The sequence below is a fragment of the Poecilia reticulata genome, chromosome 16 (assembly GCF_904066995.2).
Source record: "Poecilia reticulata chromosome 16, P_reticulata-male-v2, whole genome shotgun sequence".
Lineage (NCBI taxonomy): Eukaryota > Metazoa > Chordata > Actinopteri > Cyprinodontiformes > Poeciliidae > Poecilia > Poecilia reticulata.
This window is the reverse complement of record NC_088845.1, coordinates 24,860,079-24,887,303: the sequence shown is the minus strand read 5'-3', so window position 1 is coordinate 24,887,303 and position 27,225 is coordinate 24,860,079. Positions and strand designations below refer to the sequence as shown.

General features: G+C 41.0%; 3 protein-coding genes across 3 annotated transcripts; 1 reads left to right on the top strand and 2 right to left on the bottom strand.

Annotated features, from left to right (window-relative positions):
- On the bottom strand, positions 1-5,631 carry elovl4a (ELOVL fatty acid elongase 4a). The gene is made up of 6 exons (XM_008432101.3): positions 5,556-5,631; positions 4,956-5,143; positions 4,730-4,810; positions 3,211-3,382; positions 1,997-2,124; positions 1-1,899 (listed from the first exon to the last, which is right to left on the bottom strand). Exons 1-6 carry the CDS (start codon positions 5,620-5,622, stop codon positions 1,573-1,575), a joined length of 963 nt encoding a protein of 320 aa, XP_008430323.2. The 5' UTR covers positions 5,623-5,631; the 3' UTR covers positions 1-1,572.
- On the top strand, positions 5,559-13,234 carry prelid3a (PRELI domain containing 3A). The gene is made up of 8 exons (XM_008432100.3): positions 5,559-5,649; positions 8,844-8,900; positions 10,002-10,170; positions 10,297-10,386; positions 10,567-10,637; positions 10,798-10,900; positions 11,934-12,010; positions 12,091-13,234. The coding sequence occupies exons 1-7, from the start codon at positions 5,588-5,590 to the stop codon at positions 12,003-12,005; spliced, it is 624 nt and encodes a 207-aa protein (XP_008430322.3). The 5' UTR covers positions 5,559-5,587; the 3' UTR covers positions 12,006-12,010; positions 12,091-13,234.
- A 1,589-nt stretch (positions 13,235-14,823) lies between these two features.
- Positions 14,824-22,395, bottom strand: fbxo32 (F-box protein 32). The gene is made up of 9 exons (XM_008432102.3): positions 22,150-22,395; positions 21,571-21,692; positions 20,646-20,695; positions 20,436-20,528; positions 17,702-17,795; positions 16,719-16,903; positions 16,456-16,638; positions 16,027-16,170; positions 14,824-15,941 (listed from the first exon to the last, which is right to left on the bottom strand). The coding sequence occupies exons 1-9, from the start codon at positions 22,260-22,262 to the stop codon at positions 15,852-15,854; spliced, it is 1,074 nt and encodes a 357-aa protein (XP_008430324.1). The 5' UTR covers positions 22,263-22,395; the 3' UTR covers positions 14,824-15,851.
- Between the last annotated feature and the right edge of the window lie 4,830 nt (positions 22,396-27,225).

Genomic DNA, 27,225 nt, shown 5'->3' with positions numbered 1-27,225 from the left:
TAAGTTGTACAGGCATTAATTTTAATTAAATTTAAAGAAATTTCAAAGATATGATTCCAAAAGAAAAGCAAAAAATAAAAATAAACATAAACATTAGCCATGTGGACGGATAAATGTCCACTCTTAAATGAGAGGAGTACAAAATATCACAATAAAATATGTACATCACAAAAATAAGACAAATACACAGACGAGCACGCTCAATTAGATGGAAACAGGTATTTACATAAGATTAAATATTTGATCAGAAATAATAATAAATGCATTGGTTGATTGCTGACATAGAGCTGATGTACACTGTATCTGATAGGCAATGGAAGTTTGTTTTTCTTCTTTTTCTTACAGTAAAATAACATCCCTGTCACCAGCTCTAGTTCTAAATAGACGACAAACTCGGACTGAAAAGAGGGAAAAGGCTGCCTCTTTCAATCTGAGTCTTTTGTAGATAAATTTACATTCATCTTAGCTCAGGGCATGAAAGGAAGCCTGAGCATTTGGCTGCAAACAGAAGACAAGCTCAAATATATTTTACTTGAAGAGAAGCGGCGCTAAAAGATAATCGCCGAGACAAAAAAATCAGTGTAAACACAAAAGCGAACCCAGAACCGCGACAACTCCTTCCTTCCCGGTTCCAAGACAAAAACCGTGAGATGAGAAAATTTACAATATAAAAAAAGACAGGAAAACATGTCAAACGACAAAAATCCACCCGTTTTTCTGTCAAAAGGGGTGAAAACAGAGACTCTCATCAGAGAACATTGGTAACATTTCATCACATGACAAACAAGTATGGATATACAAAAATCAGTTCTAGTCAAATACAGACAAAACAGACGATCATTATCCCGTCTGGTGAGCAAAGATGGAACGTCATCTCGCTCTCATTTCTTTTTTTGCTTCTATGTACATTTTACTCTTTGCTGCGTGTAAGTAGATGGCATCCTCAAAGTCAGATTCCCTATACGAAAGTGAACAGTGATTAAAAAAAAACACATCTAAACAAATAAACCTAAAGATGTCTCGCTTTCAACGAGCTTGAAAAAGGAGGACAAAACGACGTCATTTTTATAGCTAAAAAGATGAGGAGCAAACAAACTTCAAGTAGAAACTGAAACGTTTGTGCGTGTGTTGCCGTCTGTATTAATGTCTCATTACAGTGTTTGCTATTTACAGCCCCAGACTTCCACTGACGGAGCTGCTGCGGCACCGCCGAGGCGGATCCGTGAGACGTTTTCTTCTCAGGCTATAACCTCACACTCCTTTTTGTACCAGATCTAAACCACGACAAAAAAAGACAGAATACTACGATATATCCAAACCGCCCCTCAATGACACTTTTGGGTTATTAGTGGCCATCTCGCGTCTGACCTTTGACGCCTCCTATTAAACAGATCAATTCCCTCCCACAGAAGATCTCATCATATTTTTTTTTTTCTAGAACAACTCAGGTCGACATGACTTAAAGAAATAAACCTGACCCGGACACGTCTGTCTCTCTATATCTTCCTCAAATTAAGCGTTTCATGTTTCGAGTGGAGACCCTCGCCCGCCTTTCGCCTTACCTCCCCCCGTCTAATCTCTTTTAGCGCGTCCTTTCCTCTTTCTCCTGCCAGAGTTCTCCTGGGGCTTCTCCTCTTTGCTCCCCGTCAGTGGCGCTCCGTTGGCGGCTCGGCTCAGGCCGTTCAGGTTGCCGTTGGAGACGGCCTTGCCCGCCTTCGAAGAGGAGGCGGCGTCGCGGCGTGCGGGCTGCTGGCGGCGGTAGGTCTGGTAGTAGAAGTTGCCGAACAGGACGATGAAGGTGATGGCGTAGCAGATGAGGGAGTAGTGCATCCAGTGGGGGAAGTCGCAGTTGACGTAGAGCGACAGGGCGGTGTGGCCAATGGTGACGTGGAACTGGACCTGAGGTGTTTGTTTAAAAAAATCCATTACTCTAAAAAAATTTAAAATAAAATCCAAGCTACATGTTATTTCCCCCAAAAGGTCTTTTGTTTCTTACCATCTGAATGATGGTCAAGTACTTTTTCCACCACAGGTACTTTTGGATCTTCGGTCCGCAGGAGGCCAAGCCGTAATACAGATACATCAAGACGTGGATCAGAGCATTCATGTGTGCACCAAAGAACGCTGCAGCGGCATAAGCAAAGTAAAGTCAGGGTGTCTGTAAATACTTCTTGTACTTTTCTATTAAAGCAACAAAGAGTTTTAGTAAAATTTCAGCATTGGTCAGTAAATCTAAAGGCCCCTTTGGAGCAGTGTTCATTTAGACTGCATATTTTAATTTAAATTTGATTGATTTCATTTTGATCACAATTAGTCATTTATTATCATTTTAGTTTCAGCCTAGTTCTAGTCAACACATTTCTTAAGGCCTCACATCTTTGTGGAAGTATTTTTTTTATATCTGATGACATATATCACAAAGGATGGAATTGAATTAAAGTTAAGCTTCGCTCTAAAGCAAATAGATTATGTTTAATATTTTGAAACATCAAGTTTAGAAGTATATATAACTATTTTTCCCCCCAATTTTCCACCCAATCTGACTGAATTTTGTCTCTCTTCAATATTTTTGTTGGGTTTTATTCATTTACCAAAACATTACTCATTTCACAGCTCTATTCAGACTTTAGTTTGACAGGTCAGTTTAGTCCCCTTTTTATGATTGGATGAGTTATATTACTAACGTGGGATGTCGTTTTGCAGTAATCAAGCTTTTATTTTGGAGAGTATCTTCAAGCTTAATTTTCAAAACTCAACATAATCCCCTTTTCATGTCTGGTTTAGTTTCATCATGAATGTAATCTCCTTTTCCTGTAATATGTTCCAATATATTCCACAAAATGTTGAGGCTTTTGTTTTGAAGAGTAATCTTGAATTCATTTTGAAAAATCAACATGATTTTTTTTTTCAAGATTAGTTTAGTCCCATTACTAATGTGGAGTCTATTTATTGCAATCATAAACTCTACGAAAACTTTATTTTGAAGAATGACCATCATTTTTTGAAAGGCCAACATATTGAATTTTTCAGTTTGTTGAGTTCTGTTTGCAATGTCCCGTCTTTTTCCGCAGTAATCTACTGACGCTTTAAATTTGAAGAAGCTTTTTAGTCATTATTTTAAAAGCTCGACATAATCATTACTTATGAATTGTTTAAAAAGTGTGTATTTTGCATTAACTCCAAAGACTCGTGACGCTCTGAGCAACTCACACTGTCCTCCGGCCACCCACTTGATGCCGATCCACCACAGCGTGAACATGGTGCAGTGGTGGTAGACGTGCAGGAAGGTGACCTGGTTGAACTTTTTTCTCAGAATGAAAAACACCGTGTCCAGGTACTCGATGCCTTTGGAGATGAAATACCACCAGAGAGCTCCTGCCACCTGTCTCGCACAGCGACATGTGGCAAATCAGGGAGGTGAAGGTAAAACCACTTGAACACAAACAGAGCTACAACAATAACAAATGCAGACTGTGTTCAGAGATCCCGTCTTTAATAAAACTAGAAGCCAAACGTGTGCGAGGGAACCGTGTTTCTCTTTCCCTCTCATCTTTGACATCCTGACCTCACCGTAAACATGAGAACAATGTGCTCACGGGTTCTGTGTCAAGCTTGTATCCATGTCATGGAACAACAGAGAGTGAGGTGAAACAGAACACCGACTCCTCCATCAGCTCACACGTTCTTCCGCGGTCCGGTTGAACGGACGCTAATCAGGTTTCCAACGCCAGAAAGTGAAGTGACAATGAAACGCTCACGTTGGCCATCCTAATCACTTTTGGTACATTAGAACTTTGTAGCCAAGAAATGTCAAAACATGTGCAAAAACTAATCCTTGATACCTTTTAGAAACTTTGTCAAGCTTGCAAGTAAGTTATTCAACAGTGGGAATGAACTCTGAGAGACTAAATGTACTCCATGTTCAAAACTGTTTAACTTTTTGTGGCAGCTTAAAACTTCTGTGCATGCATTTATATTCCAAGGTGGGACAATATAAGATATATATATTTTTAGAAATAAAAAAAATCTCAGGAGTGTAACGTGCATTTGTATTTGGCCTAACTGAGTCGATACATCTTGCCCGATGAACAAAATGTTATTACAGACGGAAAACTGACAGGGCACAACATCTTGACAATGAACTGAAGTAAATTCTGAGAAATCCTGGAACATATTCATGTTGTGAGGATGACCCTGTCAAAACCCTGAGCTAAACCCCAATAGGGGAAAGAGGGGAAATGTGATGCTCTGTCTGGACTCAAGATGTTTTGTGAAGAAAAATTGGCTAATTCCTCTGGATCTTTAAAGACTCTATAGACATACCACTAAAGACTTAGCAAGTCTTGCCAGTAGACACAACTTTTTTATTTGCAAAACCATTCTGAAAACCAATTATCCATTTTCTTCCATTTGACTCTCTCTATATATATTGTGTGTGTGTGTGTGTGTGTGTGTGTGGGTGTGTGTGTGTGTGTGTGTGTGTGTGTGTGTGTGTGTGTGTGTGTGTGTGTGTGTGTGTGTGTGTGTGTGTGTGTGTGTGCGTGTGTGTGTGTGTGTGTGTGTGTGTATGACAATAAATCTTAATAAAAACTCTGAGATTTGTGGTAGAAGTCTAACAACACATAGAACAGTGGCGGGAATACATTAGCAGGACACAGTATCTTGTGAGATAGTGTGGTTGTTTTTTTCTTCAAATGTTTTTCACCTTTCAAGACTCCACAACACTCACCCTGACTTCATTCGGATCGTCTGAGTAGTCCACAGGTTGACATATGTAACTGTACTGTGCTGCCCGGGCTGCCATAAAGAGCTGAAAGAACAAAGAGAGCAAAAGGCTCATCGTCGCTGCGCAATACCAATTTTGGGAATGCTGTGACGGGGACATGCACGGATGAGAAAGGACATGGGTATGCAGCTAAATCTGTTTCAACAAAAAAACAATGTGCAGCACGTACCTCTTTAAAGATGAAGAAGTTGAGGAAGACCATGCTGAAGTTGTAAACAATGAGCGTTTTGCGGAGCTGGAAGGCCTCTCTGTTCTTCATGTACTTGGGCCCCAGCCAGAGGAAGAGCAGGTAGGAGCTGCTGATAGCCAGCGTGGGGAGCGGGTTGTCCATCAGAGGCCATTTCTCCACTCGCTTATCTGCAGGACACACATTCCCGCTTACACATGAAACATGCTAAATGCTCACATTATAGGACCTGCTGTCAGAAAGCTTACAGGATGTTTCATTTCCCCCCCCCCCCTCCCCATCTTTCTTACAGTAACATAAGATTTAATTTCAGTGCCATCACCAAGTAGATTTCCTCCAAGCATTAACCAAGTCTGAAAGCTGAAGATGTAGACATTGTCCTTTAGAAGATAACAGTGACGTGTGTCACAGACTCATTTCACACGGTCACTTTTAGCAGCACAAGACGATGTTAGAGAAGTCCGCCATAAAGTTTCTAATTTATGGAATACGGTAAAATTCTGGCAACCACAAACAAAATCTCTATCTTCAGTTTCTCATGGATCCCACCCTCGGAGCCAGCAAAGTGCTGCTCAGTCTTACCTGCAATAGTCAGGGTCCATTTGTAGAACTCTATGGTGTCGTTTATTAAATGCGTGACAATCTCCATGGTAACGACCTGCAATCAAAGAGACGGGTAAGAAAAAAAAAATAGCTTAGCTCATAATCTGCTGAGTCTGAAGAGCAGTCACTGCTAATGTCGCGCTGAATCTAATCATTTTTGCTCCTTCTGATTTCCATATGCGTTGTTCTGAAATAGTAACCCGTTAATAGGTGTAATAATCAAAGCCCGTGGCAATCATTTGGTCTTTTTTTTTTTTTTTTTTTTGTCGTCCCACGAGGCTCTGATTGGTGAGCCACAGACTTCACTGCGCACACAGGGGAGCACCGGTCCGCAGAGCGCATGTGTCAGCGCATCTCTGGCCTAAACACGACCACCAGCAGGAGGAGAGAAAGGGTTTGGGGTGGAGGGGACTTGGGGGGCGGTTGTGTCAGGGTGGTCCAGTAAAACATATCATATCCCGACAAGTCAAACTAAAAAAAATAATAAAATACACTGCGGAGCACACACGGGGATTTTTTTTTTTTTTTTTTTTTGGGTGAACCAAAAAAAATAAATTAAAAATCAGCCCCCTGCCTCCTCCTCCTCCTCCTCCTCCTCCTCCTCCTCCTCCTCCTCCTCTTTGGAGCGGATCAAGCGCTACTGCAGCATCTGCCATCCACCATGCGCTCCACCGATAAACTAAGCACAGGATCCTCATCACCATCTGAATAAACGGCTGGCAATGTAATATTATATTTTTGGCTCATATATATTGACGGAGCTTTATCGTACGTCTTAGAATTGACATTCAGCGGGAAGCAGCGCGGCCTTAAAACTGCAATGCAAGGCTTACCCAGGCCTGCTTCCAATCCGATTCCTTTACATTTCGTCCCAGAGTGACCAAAAGCTTCAACTTTCGAATCAAAACAAATGATCTATATGTTTGTTTGTTTTTTTACTAATTACCTATGTATGTGAAGCACGCATTAAAACACAATAACAGTCGGCACGGATGTCGCCTTCTGCTGCCCTGCGTCTGTAGGGATGGATGCTCTTTACCTTACAGCGCGGCTGCTTTCTGAAATCCCTCTGATGTTACAGTCAGCGCAAGGTCACGCAGATGCAGCTGATAACGCTACTGTTTGCCGATCCCGCTCAGAGCAAACTGATGAATCTGCATCCAGAGTGAAATGGACGGGGCCCGCTGGTCCGACAGCGAATTCCTCCTCAAGGTACCATCCTATCCTCCAATGCGAGGCTGCTTCTACGAATTGCACCCCAGAACCCGTGGAAGGGGAGGGAAAGTCACACACCATCCTATCGTACACTTCCGGTTTATCTTTCAAAAGAATGCACAGGTGTTTGCTGGAAATGATAAAAATAGAGAGGCACCTCAAGCTGCTTGTTAAGATACAGATGCTTTTTTATGATGAAATCTGAAACTCTTTGAATCCGTTTTGCATCTTAGTGCATCCAACACTGGGTTGGTTCTTGTGTTGCGGTTTTTAGGCGACTTGTTCGTATTTGAAGGACTTAGAAAAAGATCCTTGAGAAGTGTCATCAAGGAAGATGAAGTGTGAAGTACCTCAGAGTTGTGTACTTGGATCCTTTTCAGTTTTGATTGCACATTTTGAGTCTGAGCGTTGCCATCTGCACGCATAGTGTGACTTTAATGCCCAGGCCATGTTGATATTCAGTTTCATATTAACACACGAGGTGATTTAAAGTGTTTTATAGGGAGAGCAAGGGAACAGAGATGAATAACCAGATGACATATCAAAAAGACAAATTAGGCATCAAAAGAGAGCACATTATCTCTTCATTAGCTAGGGGCAATTTTTTACTTGATTGTAAGATCTTGTTGATGTCCAACAGTTTGCGCCAGAGTATACCTCTCTGATCTCCTAACACCGTAAGTCCCTGGCCAAATAAATTCCTCATCCAAGGCCATGTTGGTTGTGCTACAGTCTCATCTGAGAACCAATGAGGTTACATTTTTTGTTTTGTTTTCTTGCAGAATTTATTTGCAGCAATCTCCCAAGGGAGATAGAATTGTTAAATAATTGTTTTCCTTTTAAATGACTTTGAAATACATATTGTTTACCATCAGATTTTTCTTTCTGCACTACCAAACAGTTTTTGGGTATTTCGTTTGTTTAATTTAGTCTTTTAAGTCACTACTTGATTTAATTTCCTTCCACTTGACAAAAAGAGATAATTTTTACAACTGAAGGTTAAAAACATTGTAAATCCAAATAATTTGTATTCTATTTATTTTTGATGTGCCTGTATCTTATATTATATAATAATAATTGTGATATTTAGTTAAGGGTTTTATCACTCATGACAATGCTTTGTCAATCTAAGGTCCAGATATTAGTATTAAAAAGGTGTGTGTGTGTGTGTGTGTGTGTGTGTGTGTGTGTGTGTGCGTGCGTGCGTGCGTGCGTGCGTGCGTGCGTGCGTGTGTGTGTGTGTGTGTGTGTGTGTGTGTGTGTGTGAGTGTGTCACTAGTGACCTTTTATCTTTTTTTATTATTATTTGAAGGTCGTTAGATGAATTTCCGGTGCGGTTCGTGTTGTCCTTGGGTGACTTGACGCTGCGCGCCTCTTTTCTTCCACTTGTGCGGGGCTGAGTGAGGGAGAAGGGTGGAGGGAGAGAAGATGCTATGCGCATGCGCACAAAGGGAGGCGGATGCAGCAGCAAAGCATCAGCTGCATCACGTCAGCCGGACGGAGCAGACAGGAAGGAGCAGAGCCCCGTGGGCAGTTGTCCGTGGGTTCACCACAGTAAAAGTATCGCCAAATCATTTTACTGGGATTAATATCATTCCGAGCTGCAGCCGCATTATGTGTGGTTGATATTCGTCTTTATATGAGTTCAAATGATATTTCTGGGCTTGACATTTCAATAAAACGTTGATTGAAGAGGTCGGCGACGTTTTATTTTGGCACTGTGGAGCAGAATGCCGCATGCTACTCGGTGACTCTTGACACTTTGTTAATCGGCTCCTGCACCGGCTCTTGTCCCAGCCATTCTTTATCCCTTTATCTGTTTTCTGGCTGTGAATCAGCAGAGGATTTTTTGCGCAGTTTTTACACGGCCCAGACATGACAGGAACCACCGTGATGGGTCCTCTGGGCTCGTCTCGTTGACTGTCGTGAGCTCATCCACAGCTTTCAGGCCCGGTTCCAACATCTCGGATCTATTTCCTTATATGATGATAACGATGGTCCGATAAGGTGTAGTTTTGGAGTTTCTTTTCTTTTTTTTTTTTTTTCTAACAGTGAGGAGAACACGTTCACTGGAATGATGAAGATTTGGAGCACCGAGCATATTTTCAGGTTGGTACTGCTGAGATTTGTTGTTTGGAGCTTTATTAAAGCTCCAAACAATCTGTGTGTTATTGTAGTTCTGCGATGGTGAAATATGTAGCTTCATAATTATTGTTTTTTCAGTCAATAAGTCCTGTTTGACCAATGGGCAGTGGCGGTGTTTGCATTAATGATGCCCTGGGCAAGCCCCTCCTTCTGAGCCAAAGAAGGGAATCCATATTGGCAACAAAACGAAGAAGCAACCACAAAATAAACCTACTTTGATAAATACATTGCGGACCATGGAAAACCCTAGCAGAGCTGGAGTTTTCTAGATGAGGTGACCCAGCCATCCAGTTGTTACAATTCGACTCTGCATGGGCCGAAGTGTAACAGGCAATTTGTCAAACTTGCTCAAATCACTACACTCACCTAAATTGGGCCTGATTTTAACACATTAGCTTTTAGGACACAATGTTCACTTGTGTCCTAATCACCTCCCGTGGGAAAGACACGGGAGGTGATGTGTCGCTACCTCACCATTCATTTCCTGTGGAACATGTGCAATGAGGCAACAACTTGCCTTCCTCCTCCAAGCGGTGGACGAAATTTGTGTGTGTAAAATTTCGAGCTCGTGCACATAGAGGTGCACACATGGGTAAGCGATGCGATACAAGAAAGTTGAAAAATGTTCAACTTTTGACGGTGCCATCACTGATCAGCATTTGAAGTATGTTGCACGAATTATGCAAGCTCTTCCTTAGCATCCTGATTTGTTGTGGTGCATCCCGGACGAGCCCCCAAAGGTGTTATAGCAGCCACTCCCTAATTTGAAAGAAAAAACTTTGTTTGGTTTATGTTGTATATTTGATATTATAAAAAGAAGGAGAAAAAGAGTATATAGGGCAAGGGTGCCATCTTGGTAACATGAACGTTAGCCGAAGATGGACAAGAGCATCAGAGAATTTGGGATGTTAATAGATGTGCTTACATCATTTTATGTAACCCAGGTAGATTGAATCTTTTTTTTTTCTTCAACACAGAGCAAACCCTATTTTGTCCCACAACAGCACATATTTGATGTTTTCCATCTTCTTGCTTCTGACTAATTGTTCCCCGATTTGTGTGCAGTTATCCGTGGGAGACTGTGATCAAGGCTGCCATGAGGAAGTACCCCAACCCCATGAACCCCAATGTGGTTGGCGTGGACGTGCTGGATCGCAGTCTGGACTCAGAGGGACGCCTTCACAGCCACAGACTCCTCAGCACAGAGTGGGGGCTTCCATCTATTGTACGAGCGGTCAGTCAAAACCACTGAGATGTTCTGAAACATATCTACATTTAGGTCGTAAACAGGGAGTTTAGTCCTTTCACTGTTCTTGAAGCATCTTCCCCCAGACTGGCTTGAGTATTTATGTGTGTGTAGATACTGGGGACCAACCACACACAGACATACGTGAAGGAACATTCTATAGTCGACCCAGAGGTGAAAAAGATGGAGTTGTGCTCAACAAATGTGAGTCAGTTCCAACATCTTATTCAGAAATGTGCTGCCTTTGAACCTGAAAATCTGCCAGTGTGAGTGGGTGAACTGTGGCATAGTTTACACGTCTCTGTAATCATTATTTCTCCAGTATAAAAATGTACATATAAATGTCGTAGTCATAACATATTTTGAATAAATTGTACCCACCAGATTACTCTCACCAACCTGGTATCCGTAGATGAGAGGCTTGTTTACACACCACACCCAGAAAACCCAGAGGTGTAAGTGATCATCTCTCCATTTTTCACTTAATTTCTTGAAGATTGTTGTCAGAGAGTGCATGTTACACAAAGTTTAGGAGGACAACAAGATGCGACATCTCCCAAGATGTCGCAACGATCACGTCTTATCTTTCTGTATGTGTCCGTGTCGGCTCCTCAGTACTGTACTGACACAGGAAGCCATCATCACGGTGAAGGGAGTCAGTCTGAGCAGCTATCTGGAGGGCCTGATGGTCAGGAGCATGTCTGCCAACGCCCGGAAGGTAAGACTTCAGTAAAACCTTTTTATTTATAGTTTCTCTTTGAATGAAGACCTTTATTTAAATACTGCCATGCAGAAGCATTCATGCTTTGTAACGCTACAACCACAAACTTTATGTTTGTTATTGGGATTTTATGTGACAGACCAACAGAATGTATCACATATTTGTCAAATTGAAAGACAAGAGTCTGAAGACATGTTTTAGAAAACTTAAAAGTCAGATATTCATTTATTCATGCTTTGAATATTCAGTCCTGACACTGATTGATTTAAAAACTGGATTTAGATTTGTGACGGGTGGCTTTCTCCACACTTCCTAACATCAGCTCGCAAGAATGTTGTGCATGAAGTTGTTTTGTTGGAAACATTTGCTGCACAGGAAAGTCAACCATCTTGCTCTAGATGCAAAATGTTTACAAAACAGTGATTATTTTGGAAGAAGAAAAACAAAGAACCCTTTTCCAATGAGGGTGGATGGATCATGATTTGGACATAACCTGATGCATGTGGAGCATTTTTTTTTTCATGCAGATGCTTATAAAAGCCGTAACATACTCCTGGCAAACGTGACGCTATTTATGAACAAACTGAAAATGGCTCCTTCAATTTTGAAAAGATCTTAAGCATAATTTCCACAGAGAGATGTAAGATGAACATGGCTCCCAGTTTTAATATCTTTTCATCACTAGACACTCAAAGACAGTGTGTGCAGGAGAGCTAAACAGTCCTGCTGAGACGGACGTCTGTTGCTCGATGAAAATGTCCAAACGAGAACGGAAAGATTGAACTATAACCAAAAGTGAGAACATTTAGAAGTGGTGATACTTGCCAAGCATTTGCTTGCCTTACTCACTTCATTACATGAAACAATAAAGATGTGTTATTCTCATAAGACATTTGCATATAAAGTCATGTTTTGGTTACTTTGCTTTTTGCGGCAACACTTTAGCTGCCAGAGAAGTGAACATTAACATTCATAGCATTTCTTACAGTATTTTGTATGTTTGTGCTTATTGTCTTTTGTCCATCCTTAGGGCTGGGACGCTATTGAGTGGGTCATCCAGAACTCTGAAGGGGACGATGTACCACTCTGTGACATTTACTAACACTGGTAACTCTGCTTTCCTTTAGAGATTTTCTACTAGATGCCCAGGAGAAAGCATAAAACATGTTCTGTTATTCGCATTGTAGGACTCCAGAACCACTGACGACTGCTTTCCTCAGCCGCTCCTCGTACCTGAAATGGGGACGGGGGGCAGATTCTGAGCATCTTCCGGTCCTCTGCAGATGGTTTTTTCATGTGAAGAAAACTAAACCTTTGCCAAAGCAAAAACGGTTCTTGAAACTTTCTGGGACTGCGTTGCCAGGTTTGGCGGTTGTGACTCATTTCTGGCTCCTCATTTATAATCTAATAATGGTTAAACCACATGGCAACAAAACAGAGACTTGTGTTTACTAAGCAAACCTAGCAGACTTTACAATCTTGAATGTCACTATTGTACTTATGAAGTGACACTTTAAGAAAAACACTCCAAATGGAAGACGGACTCAACAAGGAGGTACACACCAATGTTTCTTTGTTTTTTTTAAACAAGGTACAGCGTATTATTATGCAACTGTCTCAAAGGCTTTACTTGGACTAGTTTGATACTATATGAAAACTCCTACAGTGTGAAACGGGTTAAAATATGGAGATGTTACTGGTGCTTATTTTGTGTTACACTGGACAAAAATGTTATATTACGGATTGGGCATGACTTATACATTAGTTTCAGTCCTGGATCGCCAGTATTTTTCATGTGTAAGATCAGCTTTATCTGCGTCAGTCTTCATATTCTTCATTTGTTTTACATGCAAAATAAATATGATTAGATGAGACAAAGATGATGCATTCGTACCTGAAAACACTGCAAGCAGGGTGGTGGTACAATCATGCTGTGGGACTGATTTGCACCCCCTGACCCACCCTGGTATTTTTGGATCTGATGTCTCCAAAGACGTGATCTTTGAATTTTTCAACTGTGTCTTGACACAGCAGTCAAATGTCCGAATTGGAAACCGTTGAATGTTCTGGTAAAGGTGGTTTTAAAATTTCTAGAATAACTTAGCATTAAGCCTCAACACAATTAAAAATGTATAGAATGCATTTAAAAGCTAAGTCTCAGGAAATCCACCAGTTTGAGTGGTCAAATATTCATCCTGAGTAATAAATTTAACGCTTATCGATCTAATCAAGTTGAAAGGCATACTATTTTAAGATCACCTTTGTAGAGTCATACCAATACAATACTTAGATTACGCACCATCCCAGGAAATATGCTAAAAAAAAAAACAAGCTTTCATTTTGTGTTGCATTAAAAGAACATTTGTATACTTTTTTGTTTTGTAGCGCAACTTTTGCCTGGCTGCAATGAAAGAGATGCTAAAATAATTAAAGCAGAAGTGAAAACAATGAGTGATCGAAACTGCTCTGTCGTTTCGAAAAGATGAGTTCAAATGGGACTGAAATATAAAACGGTTGTTCACCCAGTATGAATACTCACCCAAAGCCAAACTGATGGTTATAAAATAGTGAAAAAGTGTAAGCCAGTGGCCACACCAGGCAGGCCAGCGAGAACATAGACATGTTGTGAAATGAGACTGAAACTGAGCTGCTTGCTTGCAAGGAAAAGTCTACATGTGGCTGAAAACTAGCAACACACGTCACCCTAAACGCACCACCACCATCGCTGTGCTTAAGCAAACATACGGCTTCAATGTAGATTAGATTAGGGGCAGCCAAGTAATTCATGCAGCAGGAGGACCAACCAAATATTGTGTGCGTAGGAATGAACATACCTTTCAGAAGCCTGACTTTTTTTACTTAAAGTATCTTTTATTGTTCTAATGTAATATTCAAGTTTTTTGGGTTTTGTTGTTTGTAGTGAACTGCAGGTGTTAAAATGCTCCAAAGTCCAATTGAGAATTTGCAGGAAAAGGTTGAAAACAATATTTATTGATGCCGTCCCTCTGTTATTCGACAGAGAACAGGAAGTGAAATTTATGGTTCCGACATCAGGTGTGATGAGCTCAAGTGTGTTAAAAATTCAAAAACGCCTGTATTTGGGTGTTTGTTTTGATTAGAGAAACACGAGTCGCTGATTCCTCCCCGGACGTTATTAGATGCATCGACACAGGTGATACAGGGTTAAACAGTGACCAAGACTGACTGGATGTTATAGCTACTTGAGAGATACAGGAGAGACTGTATGTATGTGTGTGTCTGTGCTCCATTCCAGAGTTATCTGCTGGCTCCACAGAGATTAACACATCTCTGCAGCATAAAAAGGCTGACCCAGTCATCCCATCTTGACCCGCAGAGGGTCGCAGATAAATATTTATACGCCTCCACAGGTGTATGAGCATCATCTTCTGAATGACAGGGTTTTTTTTTTTTACCTCAACAAGAGCAATAAAAACTTGCAAGCCACAAAGTTTAAAATGCTCTGTGATAGAAATAGTATAAAAAAAATCTAATAACAGCAAAACATTTCTTTGTGTGCGTCAAAACTTCTGTCAAATATTTGCATCACATCAGTTTTGATAATGGCCCTCATATCTGAACCCAAAAGGTAGTGCTTAAAAAAAAACGAAACGTTTAATATTTTTGCATTGTTTAAAATATATATATATATATATATATATATATATATATGTATGGACAACCACAATACTGAACAGCAACGCCCATCAATTCAGTGCTACAGTTCCCCCTTTGGCCGATAGATGGCACACTTTTGCCGTTACAAGCTACTTCTAAAGCCAGTTCAACGCCAGGAGGTCCCATGTTTTCAACCACAACATGAAGTGTTTGGCTATTAAACTTTGTATAACACTGATGAATTCATGTTTTTAAGTAACCTCACAGTCCTACAAAACAGGACAGACAGCACTGATCAGTTTATTAAACATAAAAACAGACCGCATTGCATAGCATGTACATAGTTCCTCAAAGTCTGAGCAGTGACAAAGGCCCTTTAAACACTCAAAAAGTCCACTTCTTTAAACCTAAAATGTGAAAGTTGAACCAGTCGCCAAAAGTCTCAAGAAATAAATATGTAAACAACACAATCAGCTGGGTGTTTGAACACATACAGGAGTCTTAACAAAAAAAAAAAATAGTTAAACAACTTTGGTTTCAGAGTGTTGCACCTTAGTCCTCCGTAAAATTAAACACAGAAAAAAAATAAAACAATAGTCAGGGTTTAGAAAAGATGCAAACAAGATGGAGATTTTGCCGGTATTGCTTCAAGTTTTGTAAAGGCACACCACAGTTACTCTGGCTTTGATTACGTTTGGTAATACTGCACTCAGCTGCTGCTATGACTGCCAAAGCAGAATAAAAGAAAACATATCAAATCCATATAAAAGTGAAAAAAGCATAAAAACAAAACATCTCGTTTCTCTTCCCTGTATGCATTTTCCCCTCCCAATTAAAGCAGACCACAGCTCCACATAAAATATATTGCACCTTCCCCAGAGTGGAGGTCTTTTAACATCACTACTTTAATCCATTTTCGATTAAAAAAAAATCGAACAAATCTGAACAAAAATAGAACTTAAATCCCATAAACAAGGGAATAGACCATATTAAAACTGAAAACTTCAGCCAAATATTCCCTTTCCCCCCCCCTCCTCACCACATTCCTTTCATTCTCCATCACATTCAATCACTTTCAAATGCTTCTTTTGATCTCATCCAAATATTCAAACCAAATAAAATTGCATAGTCGTCCCACAGCCTGCGTCCTCTCCAGGTCCATGTCGCAAGTAAATGTACATCCAGGACATGATTGGTTTATGAAACAAAAGAAAAACGTCTATGTACAAGAACAGTATGTACAGTCCAGTCCATACTTCTGGAGTTTTCTGAAGAAGTAGGGGAGTGTGTGTATGTGTGTGTGTTGCAGAGATCAGAAATTAAACAGATTGATAAAGTCCTGAGGGGAGAGGGACGTGGTGCAGCTTTCGGGGTTGTTGGCCGTGCAGGGATGGTTCGTATCCTAAGAACAAAAGCGGAGACAGACGTTAGACGGCGAGTCGAAACGCTTCCTTTGCGCCGAATCGGAGCGGAAGACGGAGATGTACCTTCCAGAAGAGGATGTGGCAATGTGTGCAGAGGTGCAGCGTGTCGCTGTACTGCTCTCTGTGAGGATAGCAGCGGCTTAGCTTGAAGTACATTTTCTTCCACTCCAGGTGACCCTTCTCCGACACCATCAGACGCTTGCGGATCTAAAAAAGGGGAATGCAGACTGCTTAAGGAAACCGTGACCTGTCAGAGAAAGAGTCGCAGCTACAAAAACCCAGGAGGAAGTTGGTAGCGGTCTTAAGATATTTTTGCCAATCTGAATACAAGCTGAATGTAGAGAACCTTTATTAAATGCTGTAGTATAAAAATAAGTCTCAAGTTGCCATTTAACTGTGAACTGGCTGATTAACGACTTTATCGGACTGTTTATTTCCATGTCAGAACCCGTCCTCCATTCCAATGTCCTCCTCCCCTCGTCGTCTTCATACCTGTCTGTCTGTGAAGTGGTACTGGCAGAGTTTCTTCCACAGCAGGCGGTCCTCCGTCAAGGCCCCCAGCTCCGGACACACCTGTCCCAGGCTGACCAGGTCCCTGCCGTCCGTCAGCCGCTGCATGATGTTCAGCTGCAGACTGGCAGGCAGGTCGGTCAGCGACATGCCCGTGGCCGCAGGCTGCAGGAGGGTGAGATGCCGTTAGAAACAGAGTCGTGACAGTGACCCTGTCACGATGTGTGAGGCAGACAGATGCTCACTCTGTTGATCTGGATGTTGTCCAGCTGCTGCTGCCACTGCAGGATGTTGTCCATGCGGTGGACCCAGATGTTGATGTTCCCCACCAGCACCGACTTGCCCATGTCCTGGACGAGGCTGCACAGCGACACGTACAGCGTCTGCAGCAGCTCTTTGATGGGACGGACGTTCTGCTGGTCATCGAGAACTGAAACGGATCATTAATCTTGATGTTAAAAAAAAAAATTAAATTCAAATCTTTAGGATGTTGAATGGAAATTTCAACAGCAAAGTTTCAAACTGTAGCTAAAAAAAACAACAACAGAGTTTTAGCTACAGATCGCAGCCACTCATTTCACAGTTGCATGTATGTGATTTGGCCAGAAGGTTTTGTGACGCTTCCCAAACAACCGAAGTCTGTTTAGCTGAAGGAACATTTAGTTTACACTGCAGCTTGCAGAGGGGTCTGCTGACTGTCAGGGTTCTACACAGCAAAGTTAGAGAGCCAAGTCCAAGCTGTCTTGGCTCATTTTCTCACCTACAATAATAAATACTAAAAAACTTCTTCACACCCCACATTTTGTCACACTTTAACCACAAACTTTAATGTATTTTGATAGTCAAGTTCCCACCCAGGTTGATGCTTCTTGTAATCCCATTTCACTACAATTACAGCTGATGCTTGTAGTTGTAATGCGTTAAAGATAGCAAATCTTTCAAGGGGGGACACTTCCGCAAATTCTTTTGAAGCAACCTTGCTTCACTTATTGCCTTTAAGAAATACAGAGTCACTTTGAAGCAAAAGTAGTAAAGATAAATTCTAAGAGTTACAGATGCAAAGAAACAGAAAAGGGCAAAAACAGGAAGTAGATTCTCAAGTTTACTTGTGCAAATATTATTACTTTTGTTTTTTCCTGAGAGACCCAAGTGATCAGCGCAGATGTACACAAACCACACACACACACACACACACACACACACACGCACCGGAGGCATGAGGGCTCACCTTTCTGAACAACCCTCTCCAGAATATTCATGTAGTTTTTCTGCGCCACTCCGCTGAGCGAGGGGAGCTGCGACTTGGCGATAAGCTCCAGGAGCTGGAACAGAAAAAGAAAAAAAAAAAGAAACATAAATTTCTCCCCGTCAGCCTCCGAGACGCTCTGTTCCACCGCCTCCTTACTTTGTGTTTAGTAGGCTGCTGGATTCTTAGAAAAACAAATTCCATGCTTGAACATTTGTAACAAAACTGGGAGCTGTCCACCTGGTTATTGCTTTCAACTGAAGGTCCATTAGCCTCAGCTCTGATTTGTTTTGATCAGAGTCGCCTTGCGGAGGTGAAGCTTCTGGAAGAGTGTTGGGCAACAGCCTAGACTGGAGTCAACAACGTTGGCTGATGAAAACATAAGCTTGAAGTTATTTGACCCCTGATAATCCAGCCTTGTGAACTAGCTGACTCACTTCTCAGAGTGTGTGTGCACGCGTGTGTGTGCGTAGTTGTTGCCACTGGCTCACAGACAAACAGTGGGCTAAAAGGGTGGCTCAACTGGCATCTGACAGGCGCTGTGACGTCATGGAGAAACTCAAATCAGAGCCATGTTCAGATCTGACCCAAAACATCTGAAGCATAAACGGAAAAGTTACCCACTTTTTGTCCCATAACGTCGATGTCAGATTTAGTTTTATGGGTTCCCAATGGAGCAAAAAGTGTTTTTATAACAAATGTAGATTTGGCGGACTCAAACTTTCCACATGCCATTCTTCTTCATTCCCAATGCTTAATCCCCTTCTTTTCGTTGCTCAGAAAGAATTCAGTCGAGCAGAACGGTGTGCGCTTCCGCATCCACCTCTGTGCACGCCGTTTCTATGGAGATGAGCTAGACCCGTAATGTAGATTGCAAAAACCTCAAGAACGTTTGGTTTTAACCAAATAGTTTAGAAGTAATCTTAAACTTAATTTCTCTATCATCATATTTCAAATTCATACAAAACTTTTCTCCTATAGGAGTGGGGCCATTAGACGACAAGAAATACGTGACCAATGACCAAATTTAATTAACATTTTATATATATACAATTATTATTTAGTTGTCACACATCTAGGAAATAAAGTTAAAAAGTATTTAAGAACTATTATAGTCCATATTAAAAGAGCCAAATCTAGCTTTTAAAAGGTTTAGGTTGATTCGTTTAGTTTGTCCGACCCAGGAAAAGAGAATCTCATCTGTGCTGAACAAGAAGACGATCTGTGTAACTGAGAACGAATTAAACGAACCCTAAAATGTCGTCAGACGGCGAGGAGCGACGACCCGGCTCCGACACCGGCTGGATGCTAGAGTTACACTCTTATTGTTCTCTGGGCCCAACACTCTGCTATCTAGTACCCGTTCAAAACTGGACAGCTCCAGAACTCCTTGGGGCCGAGAAGAAGAACCCTGCCGATTTGAAACAATGACATACAAACTCAGAACCGTCATGTTGATGCCTTTATCTCAGCTAAATCTTGAAATTCTGTGAGTTTGAGATTAAACTTACTTAAGCAGTAATGAGGCAATCAACTTATGATTAAATGTTGATTAATGGTTAATTAAATCAAAATGACTTCCAGTCAATTAAGAACGTCAGCTCACATCATCTTTCAGTGTTGCAGTTTGGCCGCCATCCAGAAGAGGGCAGCACTAGTACTCTTGAGCAGAGCCAGCTGATATAGAAACAAAGATGGCGGTGCCATAACAGAACTGGGAAGAGAAACGGTCCGGTATGAGACACAAAATGTACTTATGCGGTTCTGTTTTGACACATAAACAGTTGAGAAGCTCCTTAAGTTATCACCTTAATACAAGAAATGATTATGTTAGAATATATTTGTTTGCGTTTTTTTTGTTTTTTTTAATTCTCCATATTATGAAAATGTAGCATTTTGCTATGGATCCTCTTGACACAAGCGCAAACTCGGGTTTTTAAGAAAATGGCCTCTTTTGCATTAATCGTCAGTCAGTCGATTCAGTCTCCTTTAAATCAACTCGTTAATCGATGACTTGCGTCCCCAGTAAGCAGACAAACTACACCAGTGACCAAAGGGAATGAGACAGAAAACGGAAGGGAAAGAGAAGCCGGCGGGCCTCATCGGATAGATTCAAGTGTGTGTACGTGTTTAGGGGTCTGAATCACCTGACAAGCATCAGGTCTGATTTCATAAACTCCTGACGGGGGTTCACACCTCACCGCACAACACAGCTGTCACAAACGTCCTCAAACCCCCCCTCCCCGCTGCACAGCACAGGGTCACACTTCATGTTCACATAAAGGGTAAAGGCAGGGGGAGGTAGTGTGTAATAGCATCAAGAGGGGGGAAAAAAGCAGTGGAAATAAAACAAAATTTTCTGCACTAATGTAACAATGATGAGCCGTTTGGCATTCCAAGTGTAAACCTTGACGGTTTGTGTGGGATAAAAATGAGTTTGAGAAAAACAGACCTAGATTTTTAATAAAACCCTTGTTTGAAGTTGATGTAGGGGACGACAGGGAGTTTTCAGTAATCATAAATAACGCAAACTTTCCTCAGTATCATCATCACAGTCTGCAGAGCCTTGATAAGAGCCACCCTCTTTAACTTTAACCCCCCACCAACCTCCTAGTTCCCCTACTCAGCCTCTGACAGAAAAAAAAAAAAAACACCTCCCCTGGCAAACACAAAGAGACAGAAGCGACTAAAAAGCAAAGAAAAGAGGAGGACTCACTCTGACAACGTAATTAAATCTCCTCGTGTCCTTGATGGCGCTGGAGAAATCCAAGCGGTTGAAGGCCTCTCCGAGCGTACAATATCCGTGGCGCTGGGAGAATTTAATTATCAGAGTATTAGGCTGCAATCCCGTGCAAGAGCGCCGAGTTGTTTACATTAGCAACTGTGATTGCGAAAGTTGATGGAAAGCTAATTGAGGCGGTCTTACCTCCTTGGTGCTTCCTTTGTGAACGTAAATCCACTTTTCCCTGTGGAAATCTGGAAAGACGGAGAGAAACCAGGAAGAAAGTGATTTTACGTTAGTGGCCTCGCAGTCACTGAGCTGCTCATAAGCTCTGGGATAAATGCGCGAGCACGCGACGCAAATAAGATACAATTTCAGAGCTGGTTTAGTTGTTGACGGAATGGTAATGAAATGCTCCAAATTTAGAGATGCAGCAAGCGCGCTTTACACAGCCGATACAGGTTTCTGGTTGCTGATTTTATTTCTAAAAGGACTAGAACGCATAAAATAATGTACTGCTGCTTCTGGGGATAATTAAAATGAGATAACATTGGCATCAAAGTAAATATCTTTAACTTTTGAGGCTGAGATTTATGCCCTTTGTGCTTGGAAGTCCGAAAGTCCAGGTTCCAAGTCAGAAAAGGGGGGTAAAAAAGAAAATGCTCTGTTGGCTGGAAAAACTGAAAATCTATAAAAGGTTAGCATCCTGTATAGTTGCAGAAAACAAAAAAAAAAAAAACTGATTGAAGCTGCAGGTATGAAGTCGTCGCATTAAACCGGTAGTGCTAAATTCATCTCAAATCCCACCAGAGTGTCCCTGCTAATCCTAGACCTAAGCTCCGGCTTCAAGGCAAATCGAATGAACTAATCTATAATTATCTACTTTATCATTGTGAAAAAAAAAATGCAGCATTTGATCTGGTGACATTGTTAGACACAGTACATTTTGAACGTTCCGATTTCTGGCTGAACAACTTGTACACCACTGTATCAAAATTAAATAAGGGGGGCAGGGGGGGGGGACAAAGTCCTGACACATTCTGCTTCTGATCTGGACCGCTTTTCTCGTGCCTTATTACACAACTCATTTATTCTGCGCGTGTTTGGGTCTCTCTTCGCGGGGACTCACAGGGGGCCTTGCTGTTGTTGTTCATCAGATCCTTTTTCCTCTTCTTGGCAGACATCTCATAGCTGAGAGAGAGCAGCAGGTTCTCCTTGTTAAAACACTCCGGCTCGTTGTCTTTGCAGAAGCTGGGGAGGGGAACAAAGTTCATATGTGAGCCACACAAAAGTTAAGAGAATGATGCAGAAGTTAATTCTGACTGGATGTAAAGATGGCCCATGATCAAATGTGGATTTTTTTTTATTTTTAGTTTTTTTGGTGTGTGTTTTAGAAAGCAAATGCTGATTTTTTGGAAAGTGGCCAGGTTCAGCAGACGTTTGTTAATCCCTTGACTTGTCAGGTTATTATTAGCTCGGTGATTAGCCTGAAAAGGAACTTGCCAACCAGAAAAAAAACACAAAAAAAAACACTGATGGAAACTTACACGAAGGCCCCTCACTCTGCCTTTTGTTTGCAATGCAGTTTGGACTCGTTTCAAAACATCTCCCACATCTTCCTCCCCCGTCATATTTCTAACACTAAGCAACAAACTAACTCCATCAGACTGCTACATTTTTCTCAGGCCAGGCCGTTCAAACAACCAACCTCTCCACAGAGACGTTGTTGTTTTTGTCGTCTGCTGTCCTCTTTTTCCATCCATCGTTGGTTTTCACCCAGTTCTGACCCGGTGACCTCCAGTCCTGTCCGAGAAAAGGCATGTCGACTCGGTTACTAACAGCCGAACGTCGAAGAGAAAGCCGTAGAAAAGCACGCAGGCCTCTGCTTTGCAAAACTGCGCGTTCCTTCTTAATGTTAAGTGCGTTTGTGTGCTTGTGTTGACTCTGCGCAGCTCGCCTTTTATCCTCCGACTCGGAACCCGGAAGCAACGAAGCTCCGCCCACTTTGGAAACTTCCTCGCAACACGTGGCTTTGTTTATCAACCTCAGAGTTGCGACAGCTCACGGAGAAAGGAGAGGAGGAGTGAAGATCCTTCGATGTCATGGAAAGATAGGAGCACAGGACACCGATCAGATTCACCTGAGAGTGTTTTAAAAAGCGTAGAAGCATGAATATTTTTGAAATACATACTTACTATGATGTTTACTGTCCGGGAAGAAACAATTGAGTTTAGTACTTGGGTTGTATTTTGTCCTGACGTTTTAGTTTTCATGCTATTTTTAATACAAAATATAAAAATCCTATCTTAGTTTGTTGAATTCATTCAGGATCTTCTTTGGCCTAAAAGCGTTGGCTTGAATTAAATTCAGAATCCAGTTCTGATAAATGCATATTTCCACAATAAGACCCTCCTGGGGGTTACTGAGGTGGGATTGACTACATTTTATAACACATAATGTATTCATGTTCTGGGAAAATGTCTGAGTGTAAATATTAGGATGAAAGCACATCCAGTGAACTGGCTGTGAAGCCCGCCAGTCCTCTTCGTCAATCCTGAGTTTATAAATAGATTGACTTGTGCTTTAGATTCTTCCAGAGCTTTTGGTTGCAATGCAGATTGTGTTTTTACTGAGCGAAGGGTTTCTAGTGTATTTATTTATTTACCGGGCATATTTTTATTGTTCCCTTTCTGTGTCTGCATGTAATCATGCTGTGCCTGCACCCGTGTGTTCATGTTGGGCGGATAATACGACAGTGTGTGTGTGAGGGTTGATATGTTCATGTGTCCTAGCACATCCATTAATAATACATTTGAATATTATTGAAAAGTCCATTTCCTTCAAGAACTTTATCACTAAGTGAAACACATTATATAGATTATTCACACAGTTGGATGGAACGCATATTGTAATTTAATGAACATGACTGTGTGTGTGTATGTACAGAACTGGATGCAGAAGTTGCTTAATTGCTGAGAAAGTAGCAAAACTTTATTTTCGTGATATTTTAAGTTGTTTTTTTTTCAAACATCGACTATGATCCAGAAAAAAACCCCGTCTAGGGCTGGTTGGTTGATTTTGACCTCTGTCGTAAGACTTAATTATATCATTCCAAGTGTTTGTTGTTTAGTTTACACTGTTATTTGAGCTTGTGTTATTAACAAACATTAACTTTGCCGTTACTATCTCAACCAAGGGAAATGCATACAGTCTAGCTGTCCTCATCTTCAGCTACTTTCTCAAAGTCGTCCTGCACATCAGAAATGGAGCTGATGCAATCATTCAGGTCAAAAGGAGGATGTGATTTTTTTTTTTTTTTAAACTAAGGATGTTAGCATAGCAGAAATACGGCACTGAAGCACAGGCTAGTAGAAGAGTAAATGTTTCTTCTTTCCCTTAACTCATGGCGCACTCTGTGATCACTAAAACATGTCAGCCACTGTGCACATCAGATAAACCTTTACGAGAAGCAACGGGCAATTTTTAGCTCACCTTCTGCGTGTGTGTTGTGCTATGTCCTGTCTCTTGAGGGCGACCAGTTTAGCACATGTGGCCGATGTGGGTTTTTCTTTTTACTGCACACAATTCACTGGTGGCTGCGTCCTTTTCTGCAGGGCTTCATTAGTGAAGTGTTTGACTTTTGTTTACATTTAGTCACTTTACTAACATAAAATTCAATTATTGATACTTTATGTGATGGCTGTAATAAAGTAGTGCATCACTGTGAAAAGAGCAGAAAATGAAATGATAGCTTTCAGCTAATTTTGTACACCATCCCCACTGTGACAAATGGGAGTGGCGGCATCATCCTGTGGGATGCTATTGTTGGTCAGAGTTGATGCATTGCAAAAACACAGAGCTTGTCTTAAATCAGTAATTCCTTAATACTGATTTAAACAAAAAGTACTATTTCCACTGGCAGATTATTTGGTAACACTTTCTGTGACGGGGTGTGCATAAGACTGACATGACATTCTCATAAACATGACATAACACGTGTCATGAACATGAAGGAGTCTTTATGAATGTCTATGACAGTTGTCATGAAGTGTCATTCGGTAAACAATGACACTTTTAATGCAAAGTTGCTCTAGACGTTGCCTTGAAAGTCCATTAAAAGTGAAAACTTTGCATGGTTTTTATAAATAATGACACTTTAATGCAAAGTTGGCACTTTTAATGAACTTTCAAGGCAACTTCTGAGGTAGCTGAGGTCAAAGTTGGTTCTACAAAAAACTGAACCAGGAGGGCTGAGTACAAATGCATATTTAGTGTTTGGTGTGTCACACAAAATCCCTGTTGGTATAATTTAAATGATGACATTTCCAAGGTGCTGTAATATTCATAAGGAGTCAACAAAACAAGAAAGATCACTGCACACTCTGTATGTGGCCATGCAGTCCACTGTCTACATATGATTGCACTAACACTTCAGATGGAGAGGGTTGAAGTAGTATGAAGTAGTTTCCTATGTCGTTATTAACTGAGATGGTGTTATATTTGTAAAGAAAAAAAAGAGAACTTTAAGGCTGACAATGCATAACAGTGAGAAGTTAGTTGAAGAACATTTAGTAAATAATACGCTGCCATTTGCTCCTGGGGTCAGTTTAGTTCTATTTATAGAACAGGCTCAACCAGAGGATGACATGGAAAGTCCCAGCCAGTATCTGGTCAGTGGGTGACTAAGCTCTGTTCTCAGAGACTGAATAGATCCTGTTTAGCTTACTAAGTGGACCAACATGAGATTATTTATCTTCTGGTTAGAGAATAATGAGCACAATTTGGATTTTATGCCTCATAAAAACAATCTAATTCAACTCCAAAGTACATAAACAACAAGTAGTATATTTTAGCGAAAACTGCATTTCAGAATCAGCTGAGGCAAAACTTTACCCATCTAAAAAGCTTCTGATCAGATTGAGCGTAAACATCTTTTTTCCAGTTTTACCACAGATTCTCATTTGGATTCAGTTTTTTGCTTTGATTATGTTTTACAGGTTTTCTATTAGAGTCTATTTTCTTCCTATCAAGTCTGACTGACTTCCTTGTTCTTTCTGAAGAGAAGCAGCCCACAGCCTAATGCTGCCAACACCATGTGTTATAAGTGAGGATGGTGCATTCACAGCCACGTGTTTTCCGCTCCTCTTGTGTCCTGAACCAAAATGGGGAATTTTTTACCATAAAATACTTTGGAATTTGTTGCTACACCATTACAAAATCAGGTTTTGAGGTTTCATTTATCTTTTTAAATCTTTGTTTGTATTTTGAAAACATTGTGTCAGAAGATCTTTGAAAATTGGTAACACTGTTTACTTTCCTCAGCACCAGCTATTCTTAACTCAGGCTAATAATTGGGATATTTTCACAGTGGCATTTATGACTTTGTTACTGTTAGGAACATTTTAGTTCAGATCTTCCTTCAGCACATGATGTGCCAAACTCCAGGCTCGTGGGCCAAATCTGGCCCACCATATGTTTCTTGTTGCTCTCCAGAACCTTTAGCGTTACGTTTGTGTGCTTAATTATTATTTTATTAATCAAATCAGTAGTTTTATCTGTATTCTTGAAATTAGATCAAGATGAAAAGATGTTTAACGTTATTTAATTTCGAGAAGTTCTTATTAAATGCAGAGACCGACATTTATTAATATTTTAACAAAACAAAAACTCTTTACCACAACTCTTTCTGGATGTGGTCCAAAACGAAAATGAGTTCGACACCCCTGACCTACAGCCTGTTGAAATATGTAATGTAGAATTAGTGATAAACATTTAAACCTTGTTGCAGGATTGTATGAACTTTATTCTGGGAGGTTGTTTCTAATATCACTTTGGCTCTCATTTCCACTATCTCTGCTTTTGTTTTGATAAGACACAACAGCTGGTCAGTCATGCCCAACCCTCTAAGAACCTAAATCACAGGAACAAACACACACATGCACACACACGCATACACACACACACACACACACACACACACACACACACACACACACACACACACACACACGCGCACACACAAACGTATACACACACGATTGCTCAAACATACACCTGTTGCTGCTTCTTGTGACTGAGTTTCATCACTCGCTCAGATTCTCTGTTGTGAAACATGGCTCATTGGTTTCTCTCTGTCTCTGCTCTCTCTCTCTCACATCTGCCAGCTCACCATCAGAGCCACATGATTCATGTGGTGTAACATTTGCCTCCTTGTTTGTTACTCAAAATAACGTCAGATCACCTGTAGTTTTTCCAGCCTTGCTCTCCTCTCCACCCTCACCACCCCTTCCACAATCTGGCCTCACTTTCCTGAAAGCACGGCACAGAAACACAAGAGAGTTGTGGTTTGACAGAAACTTTAATATGTTAATATGTTTATATTTGCTTTTTTCAGCTTTTAAGTGCGCACACAGATCAAACTTTCTCACATTTTTCTCATGAGAGCTACAAACGACCGACAAAAAGCCGTGTGTGAATGTGAAGTGGACATACAGTCCCAGATATAGATCAGAATGTGCTTCTCTAAGACATAACATGAAAATTTAAATGTGATTTGTTGCAGATTCTGTGAAAGTCAGCACTTACAAATCCTGATGCTGAACGCATATCAGAGAGAAATCGTTTTTCGTGTAACTTTTTGAATTCTTTACTTGTGGGGAGGGAAAGAACATTGAATATATGGGCACTGAGTGAGAAGTAGAGGATCAAATAGACACTTACTGCTGAGATTCTTTTTCAAGTCACTGTATTTTTCTGTGAGACACTGAGACATAAAGACAAGTCG